The sequence below is a fragment of the Amblyomma maculatum genome, chromosome 1, assembly GCF_055883805.1.
Source record: "Amblyomma maculatum isolate TAMU_Amacu chromosome 1, ASM5588380v1, whole genome shotgun sequence".
NCBI lineage: Eukaryota > Metazoa > Arthropoda > Arachnida > Ixodida > Ixodidae > Amblyomma > Amblyomma maculatum.
The window spans coordinates 404,687,751-404,701,472 of record NC_139344.1 but is presented as its reverse complement, the minus strand read 5'-3'; the positions used below and the strand labels follow the sequence as shown (position 1 = coordinate 404,701,472).

Here is a 13,722-nt window from a genome sequence, read left to right as displayed (position 1 = left end):
GAGTCCGTGGCGGACATGCAGACAGCGACAGGGACGAGTGCTAATTCCAACTAATTCATCCAATGGAACCAACATGACTTTCATGAGCGTCCACTAAAGTACACAGGAACGGAAGCAGAATGTTATTTCCGAACTGCAAACGGTAGGCACTGGATGGATGGATGGAATATAGGAGCGTCCCCTTTGAAATGGGGTGATAGCAGTTGCTATCATGCTCATTTCCCACCCTCTATCTTAATTATTATTTTAGATTGCTTAACTATACCATTATTCTATTTATTGAATTGTTTCTACATTACTAACATTATGTCACTTTTCTGCTTTTAAGCCAGCAATCTTCCAATCGCTTTTTGCTAGCTTCCACCGCAGGTTCATTCACCGGGCCACTGGCATCTCTAAACTCCAGAGCTTCAGGAAGAGTGACTGCGCCTGCATCGACTTCCGGATGGGTACCATTACATTCGAGTATAATACGGTTAATTGTTTCAGTGGATTTACCACATACTGCACATGTGTCATCTTCCTTGTTAAATCTCTTTTTGTAGCTGCGTGTTCTAGGATACCCTGATCTAGCTTCAAAAAGTAGGGCACTGCCTCTTGAGTTATCAAAGAAAGCTTCCTTCCTGATCTGCCTTTTCCACTTTTGGTATAGTTCCACACTCGGTTTCTTTTTCATCGAATTTATCCAATTTTTAATTTCTGTCAACGCTTTTTAGGTATAGGTATTTAAATACTTTAGGTGCCCATCTGTTACTGTCCAATTTTCTCAGGCGTTCCTCATATAATATTTTACTCTGAGCTTCCCGTACTTCGAAAGAAGCCCATGTCTGCCTGTACCACCTCATTCGTGGCTTTGCCGTGGGCATCTAGTGCTAATGTCGACTGTACCTGAACTTAGGCAGAAGACCGCATTTCCGAAAGTAAGCCCGGGCACCATAATTCCTTTCCAAATACCCCTCAAAACCTCATACCTATTGTATCCCCACAATGCCCTATGTTTCATTATCCCGGCATTCCTTCGCCCTTTGGCCTTAAATGATTGCTCATGCTTTCCAATGTATGCCAATCCTTCGTTTACCCATAACCCCAGATATTTATATTCTGCTACTCTAGTTATTTCAAGGCCTTGTATTTTAAGACCCTGATCAGTTGAGCCGTTGAAAATCATCAGACCCGACTTAACTGCGCTGAAACTGGAGCCTAGAGCGTCCCCTTCGTCTCCGCAATACTTAACTAGAGTTTGCAATTCTTCCAGACTCTCAGCTAGCAGCATAATATCGTCTGCATACATCAAACCGGGGAGGCGCTGCTCTACCGCCTTTCCACCTAATCTATATGACAGGTTAAAACCTAGGTTACTGTCTTGTATCCTCTGCTGCATTGTACGATGTGAGTAGCCCCATCTAGCGGAAAACAAACATTTCTCAGAACAGTAGGAGCAGGATAAGCAGTCCTGAATATTGAGGCTTTTCAGAGTTTGATGCCGAGTCGCCGACGACATGCCGGCACGGCTGTATTTCAGGGAGACAGCAGAGCTTGTTTTGTTGAAAAGCAGAAATTACTAGTGTGTGTTACATGGTTCTGTTGTCTTTCTTGTCTTGTGCTTTGCGGTGTTTGTTGAGATTGTGTTTTCTGGACTGGCTAACTAAGACGAAATCTTCGACATGTCGTAAAGAGTTTTAGTAGCAAAGTGCTCGTGTGCCGTGCGACCTCAGTGGTCGAAATTATCAGGAGCCCGCCCTTACGGCGTCTTTCATATAGCCGGAGTGTCGTCGGGGCGTTAGACCCGGCTACAAACTAACCCCGAGTTCCAGACCAGTAAGAGGTGCCACTTTGATCATTTGCGCTATTTCAGTGCACTATTTTGTAAAAATGGTTTCTGGAAGTCTAGCAAAAAAAAAAAAAAAAGGATATACGTGGCGCAATCAGCTGTGCTGCACTTTCGAACGCGTGCGATCGAAGTACGAAAGCTACTACTCTTCCATTTTAAATCGTTTTCAGAAACACCTATGACACTTTGGTCAATAAACAAATTCGAGTGTGTTGATTGATTGAAATATTGACAGCCCTGAGTCATGCACTTTTGCTTCTGGCATCTGTGCAGGCATCTGGCCTCACCACAGTCACGGCGACCGAGGAGGATGCTGGTTTAATTGTCTTTGAAATCTGCGACTGCCATAAAACTTGCCTTTTAGGTAGTATGTGCAGAAGCTTTTAGCGAAAGCTGCTCTTTTGGCATAAAAAAGGAAGATTTTTTATAATTTTAAATTTTTTTGGTGGTTTCTTACGTGTTAGGTAGTCTGTTGCGATGGTTTAAAGACAAATAACCGCTTAAAACGCCTTGATATATCCGTGGTCGTGGGCGCTCTTTAAAGGTTACAGTTCGGGAATATGCAAGTGCAACAGCATGAGGAAGGCAAAAGAGCATGCATTAGAAGATTACGCAGAAAGCTAGCAGAACTTATTCATAGAAAGGAAAACTGAAATTTTTTATCATGACATGGAGAGTGAAATGATGCATCTATTTCCAAGTTTGCTATTTTCTCAGCTTCAGTGATTCGTCGTATTATTAAGCCCGATGTTATATAATGGCATGAAACTGATTTAAAAGCGTGACAGGTGCGGCAGTTAGTGCAGTGAGTCTCACGCCGAAAAACCGCAGTTCCAACTTTTGACATGACTGGTGGGCTAGCGTCTCCTGCCGTTAACGCAGTCTGGCCTGCCATACAGCCACACACAGCGTCCTGCCACCCGAAAGCAATAGTGGAGGAGGGCAGAATAATGCGACGAATAAAGCGAGGGACACTTAGTCTGCCTTCAAAGTGCACGGCAAGAATTATATGTCACCCCTCCACCGGCTCCGGTCTCTCAAGCAAGTGAGGCTTATGCGAACTAGGCTGCCATTGTTCCTTAACTGGTTTTGATAGCAGAACTCATTTTGGGTCTCCTGGTGCTGACCAAGTGAACGGCCCGCAGGTTAAAAGTGAAAATGAAGGGTGGTTGTGACCCTGTGTGTGCAAGTTTGCATGTTTTTCTCGGTGTCTGCGTTGGCCGCCGCACTACAGCGCTTATATCTCCGCAGATTTCCCCTGACTTGAAAGGGCCGGTTGCTTTCGCGTGGCTCAGGAAAAAAGGTGGGGTCTCTGTAGCTGCCCTTCCACTCTCAACGTCTCGCAACCGCGCTCCCGTAACTTAAAGCCCCAGCGTTGACACGGAGCCGAGCGTTATCTCCGGTAACCTCCTCTCCACGCCGTGGCGACGCTTGGGGTGCGACGTAGCTCCGGAAAGCCGCAGAGCGAGGCAGCGGCCCCTTTGTGTGTGCTCCGTCGACCGACTGCGGGACTGCTTGGCACATACGTCGACCAGCACGTCAGAAATCAGGCGGGGTCCCGCAGTTTATGCGACGGAACGGAGCGACGAAGAAAATAAGAGGAAAACACAAGCCGATGCTAGCTCCCCGCTGTGTGTCACCCATCTCTGGAGGAGAGGAAGACGCTGACCGTTTTCGAGTACCGCGAAGCTGTTGACAGCTCCCGCGTCCCGTACACTCTTCTTCCGCACTCGCGTCAAGACGGAAACGAAAGCCATCCGCCGCTTCTCCCCGGCGAGCTTTGAGTTCACACTTAAAAGAAAGGTTAGCTTACTTCCAAATTACGTACACCCTTGACCTGTCAAAAGCTCTATTATTTTTAGGAAAAAAGCCTTTAATGACTCATGCTGTTGTGGACAAAATGTGTCCCGATTTTGCGGCGGCTCTGACTGGCCGAGGCATCATAGAGGTCTCGACCAATCACAGAGCACCACGACAGTATGCCGCGAATGAGTGCCTTATATGGCCATATGCCAATCAATGATCAATTACGAATTAATAATAATCAAGGAATTATTAATTACATGCCTAATGCCTAACTAATCAATCAATTGATTATTTACTGACTAATTAATCAATTACTTACTGATTAGTGCCAATTGCGTAGCAGAGTGCGGCACTCAGGCTTTCGCCTTTCACTACTTTAGTCGCTAAAGTCCCTCGTAATTTTTTAACCCGGACAGAACGCACGGATTTTTTAGTGACGCGAAAAGACTCTCACTGCACCAATGCATGCGAGCATTTTTTTTTTTTTTTTTGCAGAAATGTAATTTTATAACGTTTGTATCTTAAACTTCGCCTATCCTCAATGCTGACCCACTACAAACACGAAATCAGGCGTGAACTGATTAAACATTAAGCTGAGTTTCGTGTAAGTACGCGACAACTGGCGTGAAGGCGCCAAGCGACGACGGGCACCGTGGCGTCCGCTTCTGCGTCCATAGAAAAAATCTCACGCGATGCCCGCATGACCCCTCGCGATTAGCCAATCAGGCCCTCGCTGGCCATTTTCACTTTGTTGCATCATTTTTTTCCTTCTTTCTAGATTAGAAGGAGTTAATCTCTTCTTCGCTGCGTGTCGGGAAGCGCTTAACACGAAGGGCACTGAATACAACGGTGCTCATGAAGGAGAGTGACGGTTGGACTTCTTTTGCCGAAACAATGGGAGTCAGTGCAGTCTGTAGACAGACGGTAGTAAAAGGAACGTGTGCACAAGGCGCACGCCGACCAAGAAACAGTAAACGGACCTTTCGTAATTACGCTGAGGCCTAATAGCTGCACAGAAGTGCCCTAGCCAATGCACCAACGTGGCGAGCTGTCAAAAAGAGATTTTGTTTTATTGCAAGGTAGAAATTTGCAGCGGGAATGTCAATAAAACTAATTATGACGTTCACACTCTCCTTGTTGTTAGTCTGCTTCCGTGACAACTTCCACACATGCGCACAGCTTTTCTACTTAAAAAAAAAAAAAAAAAAATGTTAAGATACGGTTTATACGAAGTTACTAGATTTCAGAGCGGACCAGGCTCCTGAAATAATATGTGGCCGCTCTGACCTCTACTCTTAAGATGCATTTCGAATGGATAGCGCCCGCTCTGAAGGCGACTGTACTCGCTTTAAAAAATCCAGTGTTGAGTATAATAATGCCCATGCGGTGTCTTACGCAGGAAAAATCATTGTCTGACATAGCCCCTTTGCGACTAACCTTCGCGTCAAGTTAAACCACGCACTCGGTGTTAATGCGCCCTAGACCGCTTGTCTCAAATCAGAGCTACTTCATACGTTATTTATTTAGCAACCAGAAATAAAAAAAAAAAATCATGCACTCCAACTCTGTTTTTTTTTTTTTTTTTTTTTTTTTCACAGTGGGCTACTTCTCTGTCCACATGAGCGAAAACCGCTTTTCGTTTCGAAAGAACACAGGGAACGCTGCTTCTCGATAAAGCACCCCGAAAGCCAAATAATTAAAGCAAATAATTTCAGAGTTTGGTGATCTCCGAAACAAAATGAAATCAGTTGGCCCTTCTTTATGTTTTACATGATCAGAGGTCATTTGCTTTTATCTTTAATTTCCTCGTAACACATTCCCCACACTTTACACACGTGCTACGCATTATGGTCGGTAGAGCTGCAGCGATTATCTGTCATAATTTGTAGCTGTCAACGTATGGTGTTAGGCTTAAGAGGTTTTCATTTATCCTCATAACTTTTCGTATATCATTAAAATTTTTACTTTGGGGGATTTGCTGCCGTTTTATTCCCCTTACCCCTGGCTGCCGCGGCTTTCGCGCAACCTACCACCGGTTTATTGTTGCGCCGCAGCTGCTTTCCTATGTTGCGTGTCACCTGCGCGCTGTCCGTATAAACTCGCCGCCATTCAGTCTTTCCATAGAACCGAGGTACTCGCTCTGTGAGCCGCCGATTTCACAGTGCGCACGCAGAAAAGCTCGACAATCGCCTCTTTGAGAAGAGATTAGGGCTAGTAGTCCACGTTTGTCTGGATTTGAATCACTGGATGAAATAAGCAAAAAAAAAAAAAATGAAAATGGTTCAACGCTGCTGAACCGAATATGGAGCGAGAGCATTAGCTGCGGGTATAGTGTTCTAACACTAGAGCTGCGGGTGTCCGAGCGTTCTTCTTTTTCTTCTTCGTCATCTTCGCGGCTGTTCAAGGTCATTCGCGACTGCGGCCACAGGCTACGCGACGGGCCGAAACCTGGCGTAGTATTGCTTTCGCAATAAAACAATAAAACAATATAAAACAAAATAATAAAACCCGTGCATAGAACGTGTTCACGGACAAGGAGGAAATCGGCGGCGTGCTCTTTCCTCGTTTCGTTGGCTGGTGCGGCAGCTGAACGGCAATATGGCGGCGCCCACGTGGAAACGGTCTATACGTGATTCCTTGAAAGCCATAGTTCCCCAAATAACCATAACCGTTATTTGCTGCTACTAACAAATGCTGCCATGCGTCCTTATTACCTTGCTTGTAGCACGGAGATGTCACTTAGTACTCTTTGTTTCTTGCTTAATTCACGTTCAGTATCGCCGATACATACATCTAGCCCTTCCTCTTTAAGCACAAGATGCCTGAAGGTTTATCTCGAATGATTGCAGCCACTTATATCGGCTTCAACATTGTTCACGATTGTTTTAAGCACTTTTGGCGGCTTTATCTAAAATTTAAATGTTTCTTCGCCAACTTTAAACTAATCGATGATGAGTGCAACGTGAATTCATATAGTTCTGTGATCAGCGATCACTGTTGCTGCTATCGCCGCCATTGAGTTGAGTTCGTTGAGGGCGCACGTTTCCCCTATAAAGAGTTCATTTGAGTGTACACCTAGTCTCTTTTTTCGTTGTATTCGGCATTATCATTACCACGTGAAAAGTCCTTACCGTCACATATCACCCCTTCACAGCCGCGCGCTATTAGTGTTTGCAATAATATTTTCCACTACGGTCAACATAATATGTGTTGAAGCAGTTGGCTCATGCACGGAAATTGAACATTTGTGAAAAATATTCGCCATCTCGATTAAAACAAGACTGCTGAGCGAACAGCGTGGAATATAAACTTCGTCAAATACTAACACGCACTAAAAATAGATTGGGTGGCTACGTAGGCACCGTTGACCTTTTGTGTGGCAGCTGAACAGTTTCTTACAGTTAAACTTTCTTGAAGATATTAGCGCCATGGCGCATTAGCTCTTCATATCAATAGCGAAAAGCAGTCTGTGAAGTTAATGACGCTATCGCAGCCTCAAGATACCCGCTGGAAGTGAACGGCGGTGCAATTTAGCCTTACAAAGTTGTGAAGGAAAATCTGCCTTGCGTACTTAAGCAAACAGACTCTGGCGAAGACTATTTTCTAGCTTATAAGAGAAGCCCCTTTTGCTGTTACAGCGCCAAAATATATCTACAGAGGCCTATTGGCATTTTCCCTCAGTGACAGGCAAGGAAACAGGGTGAACGGTAAGTTGGAAGGCTACGGGCGGGCTCTTTGCTGCGCCGATTTGGAATTTAAGGAGTTGATACTGTAATCGCACCTGTTAGAAGCTCCACGAACGAGGCGAACAAGAGTTCTTTGAGGAAATGTTATCGGAGAGTTACAATGTGGATAAATAAATGGCAGACTGTCGGGGGTTTTGTCTGCAGTATTAAAACGCGTTCACGTTTCGAGCTTTCCAAACTAGGATCATCCTCCCTATTTGCGACCATCCCGCCTATTACGAAAATGACAGGTGGGACAGAGAATCGTTGAAAGCATAATTGCGGAAGACAACCACTTCGTTGAGAGACAAGGCAAGTGCCAGTGATGAGGCATTCCGAATGGCGAAAGAGCTCATAGAAAGAAATCTTGTGCGCGAGATCTTTGCGCGGTATCTGTCATATTCCGCAAGATTCCACGAGACGTGTTTTTGTCTAGTGTTCCTGCCATATGCAATCCCACACTTGAACGCGAGCAAAAGAATGCCACGCGACAGGAGCGATGGTGTGCCGTCCAAACACACTTACCGGAGAAATAGACAGATACTCCGCCCTTGCTTTCCTGTAAATCAATTATAATTATATGTAGCACTCCAGCGAACGCCTATAAAAGGCGAACGATGAGAGGCAAATGATAGGAGAGGAAGGGTAGCCTTTCGCCATTCTCCTCTTAAGAGACACCTAAGAGAACCTCTAATCTTTTTATAGCCGAGCACAAAAAGTGAAACTGGAGCAGCCACCGCCGCAACAATAAATGCGAGAAAGTGCACGAAACAGTAAACTGAGGACTGTGCAGCGCATCTGTTGCAGCCTCCCCTCATGTCAGCAATGCAGTTGGGATAAGGAAACGCTAGTCCTAGCCACCCTGGCCACACCTTGCAGTTTCTTTCCCGCCCATCATGGATGCCACTGCAACCTCTCAGTGAGGCAGAGACCGAAGTAGCGTTCTTTTCCTCTCTGCTCTCATGGCAGCGCAATGCCTGGAGAACAGGAACAGTCTGGAACGCGCCTCTTAACTATAGTTGCTGTGGCACCAAAGGAACGGAAGATGCAGAAGAGAAATGACAGGGCAAAGTGCGTCCTCTTCTGCTTGTTCCTTTGGTGCTAAAACAACATGAATTCTAGTCAACTTGCTCGAATTTTCATAATTCTGAACTCCTCTAGCACAGACACATGCGATGAAATTGCAGGTTTCATTAAATGCACACATCTCCCGTATGAATGGGGGCAACCAGTTTTCAAAGAAAGATGACTTTTTGTTTTGGTTGTTTGAGTTGATTTGAGTACAGTTTACGCCAAAAGCTAGAAAACAAAAAAGTTTTTTTTTCACATAATTATGGAGTAACTCCCCAATTGAACCTTGTTCCTTTTATTGTAGGGGAGACCTGTATAAATTTCCCGAATTTCCCGAACACAGAAGGCGAACACAGGAAACGAGGCTCGCAGGAAATGCGAATTTATCACTTTAGAACGAGAGTTGTAGCCGTTTACAGGGCTGTAACTGAGCCCAAAGTAGCTGGGATAGCGGTAATTAGTAATACATTTCTCCCGAGTCGCTAGGAAGGGCACAGGATATGCTGGCAGGACACTTTCTACGCACGTACGCGGAGCATCGCGAGAATTTTTGTCGAAAGCGGGATTGTTCCTGCGACAGTGCGGTCACGAACACAAAAGTAGTTTCCAGGAAATTCAAAAGGCGCCCTCTCCGAGATGCCTCACACAAGGGAATGCCATTTCGCCAGCGTCCGGCTGTCTCTCAGCTGAGACGCCCAGCTGAACCGCTCCTTCCGCACTCCTGCCGGCGGGCAGACGCAGTGCCGGAAGTAAGGCATCCGCTTACAGATGCCTGCTCAGCTCGACGCCGGAAGCGCACCTCGCTGGCTCCGATTTGGAGGCCCGCGTCTTAGATCAACTGCTGCCTGGATCCATAAAGCAGTTGTACTGCCGCAAGCACAAACGCAAAGAAGGAAGTGCTTACTCTCGTACCCAGAACACTTTAACGTGGCAGCGTGTGCTCCATAGCAGCTGTGCTTACGCAGAAAACTCATGCTCATCGGGAGAATAACCAATGAAACTTAAACAAAGTGACCTCGAAAATGAGCGCACAACATGCAAGCAATAAGAGGCAAAAAGGCTCTTCATATAGCCTTTTAAATTTTTGCCATGACCTTGTACAGTCGCAAGCTTTATGAAAGGGAACACGCAAGCGCCTGGCAGATAGCCTCGTTCAGAACTAGTTGCGAAGCGTCACGGCGACGTTGAAACTGAAGTGGAGAGAGCAGTGCTGTTCCATCTGCTGGCCGTACCCCCAGCAGTTCGAGCAACGTTTGCATCTGTGCAGCGTTGTGCTGCTGTCATTTGATATCACCGTTCGCTTGACATAAATCGTGACGACGGCTGATTGCGATGAAAGGAGGGATGTTATTTTCATGCTCGGCGATAAAAAAAAAAAAAAAAAGCGGCGATTAGCTTTTAGCTGTAGCCCCTCAAAATAGCTCTACAATACGGATACATTCATTATAAGGCACACCGAATACACTCAAAAGTGTGCTAACTCACTAAGATCAGCAGGCCACATAAGTTAAAACAGATAAAACCACTGAACGCTTCGTCGTATTCGTTGCCTTTCGTGTTCATTTGTGTTTCTGTTTTTATTGGCAAGCGTCAAATCAACGTGACTTCTTTCTCGCTGCCAGTCGTTGTCCTGGCCTTATGCGAAGCGAGTGGCGACATCAACTGACAGCAGCACGACACTGCTATGATTTTTAGCAGTCCATGCAAAGGTTGGACGTAGTAAACGCACCGCTCTCCACTTTATCGTCAACACTGCCAACGCGCTTCACTAGTTCTGGACGAGGCTATCTGCCACGAGGCTATCTTGCGCGATCCCTTTCGTAAAGCTCACGACTGTACTGCTCAAGCTGAGGCTTTCTTTTCAAATGTAAACTGTGTAAATTCGCGGTGTTTCACGTCAAAGGTGCGAATGCAATCGTGTTCTTTATTTCTGCCACTTTGTTTTAGTAGTGTTTCACATTTTTATTCTTTGATATTTGTAGTGTGTGTGATTACCCTACTTTTATCTAGTGTTGAGGTTACTACTTTTTTTTTTGCCTTGTTTTGCACCTACTTATGCAAAATGTATTTTTTCCATTGTATGATTTTGCTTTGTAGCAATAGTTATTATGCGCGTACGATACCATATGCCTTAAAATGTACTGAAGAATTTTTTCAATTTTCCTTTCTTTTATGTCGTGAAGTCCGCAAAAAGTTTCCGCCCTTACTTTATCCAGCAAACCACAACTATAGGACGGGAATGAATTCATTTTCAATGCATTCACTAGCGCCGTCTTATATTTTTCTCTCTCTTTTTGCTCATGGGCTATTATAGCAGCATACGGATTTCAAGGAGCAGTATCGGGCGCCATATTCTACCGAGACGGCGCATTAACATAAGTATACCCGGAAGCAAACATATTCTTTTTCACGTCAAATATACGGAAGCATCACGCAATGTTTTTTTTCTACTTTTGGCGCCATATTTTTGTCAGCTCGGAAGCCACTCAACAGTACGCTTGCGACGTTGTTTAATCCCGTAGCCTCTGTCTTGATTTGGGCCGCTTTCGACAGCATCGAAAGTTTCGGAAATCGCAAACCCTTGGACATCGCTGCGTGCGGAAGCGTGAATAAGCGGAAGAGCGACATTTTTACGATCGCCACTGCAGGAAAATGCTGCTACGTTGTCACTGTTGGCGCTCTTGTTTCGTCCACGTTCCTTCTTTGCCCACCGCACTAGAGTAACTGCAGGACTGAAAGGATGAAGTAACCGCGAGCATGCATACGATTAATGCCGCAACTGATCTCCTCAAAAACAACGGAGTAGCTGTCAAGCGTAGCTTCCAAGTTGCGAGCAGTGTTGGCCACTCATTTTGAAACGCGCAGCGCCACTCACCCGATCCATCGTGCTGCTCTGAGGCAACGGGTCCAGAGCCTCTTCAGACGTTGTCGGCTGTGGTGCACTGGCAATCGTCTCCTCTGTGGTGGGCGGAGCCGTCGTGGGCGGAGCCGTCCAGGGCTCCGTGGTTGTGCCATCAGTGATGGCGAGATCAGTCATAGCAACATCCGTGGCTACGGTGGCCGTGGTCTCGTCAGTTACCACGAACCCGCGCGGACCACCAAGGACGTTCTCCCCTGAGCTGTCCCCGTCCTGCGACACAGTTTGCCACCCAATGCAAATATGGAGCCTTGCCGCTAAATAACTAGTTACGGGTAAAATAAATGCGTAGTAAATGTTTTAATTCCCAGCGGACACCTTCGTGAGGGCCTCGCCGCTGTGGTGCAGTGGTTAAGGCCCTCGACTCTGTGCCCAAGCATGCGAGATAGAATCCCGGCCGCGACGGCCGCTTTTCTATGGAGGCGAAAATAAATTAAGGCGCCCGTGTGCTGCGCGTTGTCAGTGCACGTTAAGAACCCCAGGCGGTAGAAATTTCTGCTGTCCTCACCTACGGCCTCTATCATAGCCTGAGTCACTTTGGGACGTTAAATCCCATAAACCAAACCAAACCTTACAGAGGAAAGCGCAAGGAAGGGGCGAAAGGGGAAGAGAGAAAGAGGCATATAGTGCATGCGCAATCGATCCCAGTGTTGCAAGGTGCTCGCAAGCTCCAAGAGTAGCGTTGAAAGCATTCGAAGGTTTCGGCAAGAGACGAAGCGTCCTTTAACAAAGTTTTTAATCTTGGACATGGGCAGAAATGGACATGGGCAGGACATGTAGTGCGAAGAGAGGATAACCGATGGTCGCTGAGGGTAACAAACTGGATTCCAAGGGAAGGAAAGCGTAGCAGGGGGCGGCAGGAAGTTAGGTGGGCGGATGAGATTAAGAAGTTCGCAGGGGTCAAGTGGATGCAGCTAGCACAGAACCGGGTTAAGTGGAGAAATATGGGAGAGGCCTTCGCCCTGCAGTGGGTATAATCAGGCTGCTGCTGCTGCTGCTGATGATGATTAATCTTGCATCACGTAAGAGCGGCCAGTAAACTAGGTCCGTGAAAAAGGAGACACATTAACAAAGCAGGTCTCTCTCGGCGGTTTATCTTTTCAGGCGGGGAGGAACCGTCGCTGCTATACCCCTGCTGTTAGGGGGAAAGGGATCAAAAGAGAGAAGCGTGAAGGCCCACCGAAAATGTACGGGCACATCACTAATTCCACTGACCAGCCGTGGTACGGGCGTGCAGTCGCTGAGGTATAGTTATGCCTGCGTTGACAAGACCTCCTCTCATTTGCCGGGGGCGGGAACTCGTCGCGCATTGACAAGAATTGACACATACATACGCACAAGACCCGTGACAATGAGTCATGCCAGTGCAGGACTGCTACAGCAAGCGTCGGGTCTCCACAGCGCTGAAAACGCCAATTTGCCCGCCGTTCTGAATGATACCCCGGCATCCGCTGCCACCGGTATGGCTATGATACCAGACGGTGAGATGCATCGAACTTTGGTATTGATACCTCGAGCAGCAGATTATTCCCTAAACTACTATGTAAAAGTATAGGAAAGTCGAGTACTATGTAGGACAATAATTTCTCTGACGTGGTTACAGTTTCGCACGTTGGGTTTATGCAAGCGTTTGGGGCCGTCATGGGGCTTGCAGTCATGAGAAGACGATACGCGATGGCTAAGCAGGCTGCAAGTCGCCGTTAACGCTGCTAACGGTGGCATTTACATTTCAGCCGCTGCCCACCCACCTGCTTGCTGTCGGCCACGCACACAGGCGGTGACGCGCTCCACCGGCCCGACGGCAGACACTCGGCCCCGGCTTCCCCGAACATGTCGTGGCCGCGGTGGCACTGGAAAGCCACGCGCGAACCCACCGCCGCTGGTGGGTCTTGCAGGTGCAGCACTCGGCCTCCCTCGGGCGCAATGGGCTCCGGGCATGAGGCGACTGGCCGCGCTGCGTACTCCATGTACAGTAGAGCGTCGTCGAGATGCTGTGTGGCCGTTACTAGCACCACCAGCAGCCGGTTGGAGGCGGTGGTGACGTTGACCGGCGCCTCACGTGGTCCGTCGGCGCTGCTGGCCAACGGCTTGCTTTCGTCGCCGTCGAAGAGGTACAGCTCGGCGGGCAGCGGAAGCCGTAGCTGCGTGAATGCCGCCCATACCTGCGGCCGAGAGCAGTGGTGTCCTCCGAAGTGATTTCAAGGCTAACCATCTCTTTTTTCCCCCGACCTAAATCATGCCATTCCGACAGAACAAGTCCCAAAAATGTCCATAGTCTGCTCGCCACTCTCAACCCAGTAACGTTTTCAAGGAACGGAGTATTATGGCTAGCCAAACATGATTTCGCAAGCCTATGTTTCCACTCCGCATGC

General features: G+C 47.2%; 1 protein-coding gene across 1 annotated transcript in view; it reads right to left on the bottom strand.

Moving 5' to 3' along the window:
* LOC146208725 (seizure 6-like protein) overlaps positions 1–13,722 on the bottom strand; it is an 86,513-nt gene that overhangs the window by 34,285 nt on the left and 38,506 nt on the right. The window contains exons 4-5 of the mRNA XM_084595954.1: positions 13,099–13,512; positions 11,309–11,563 (exon numbers count right to left, since the gene is read on the bottom strand). Coding sequence (XP_084452080.1) covers positions 11,309–11,563; positions 13,099–13,512 — 669 coding nt within the window. The remainder of the gene's footprint in view (positions 1–11,308; positions 11,564–13,098; positions 13,513–13,722) is intronic.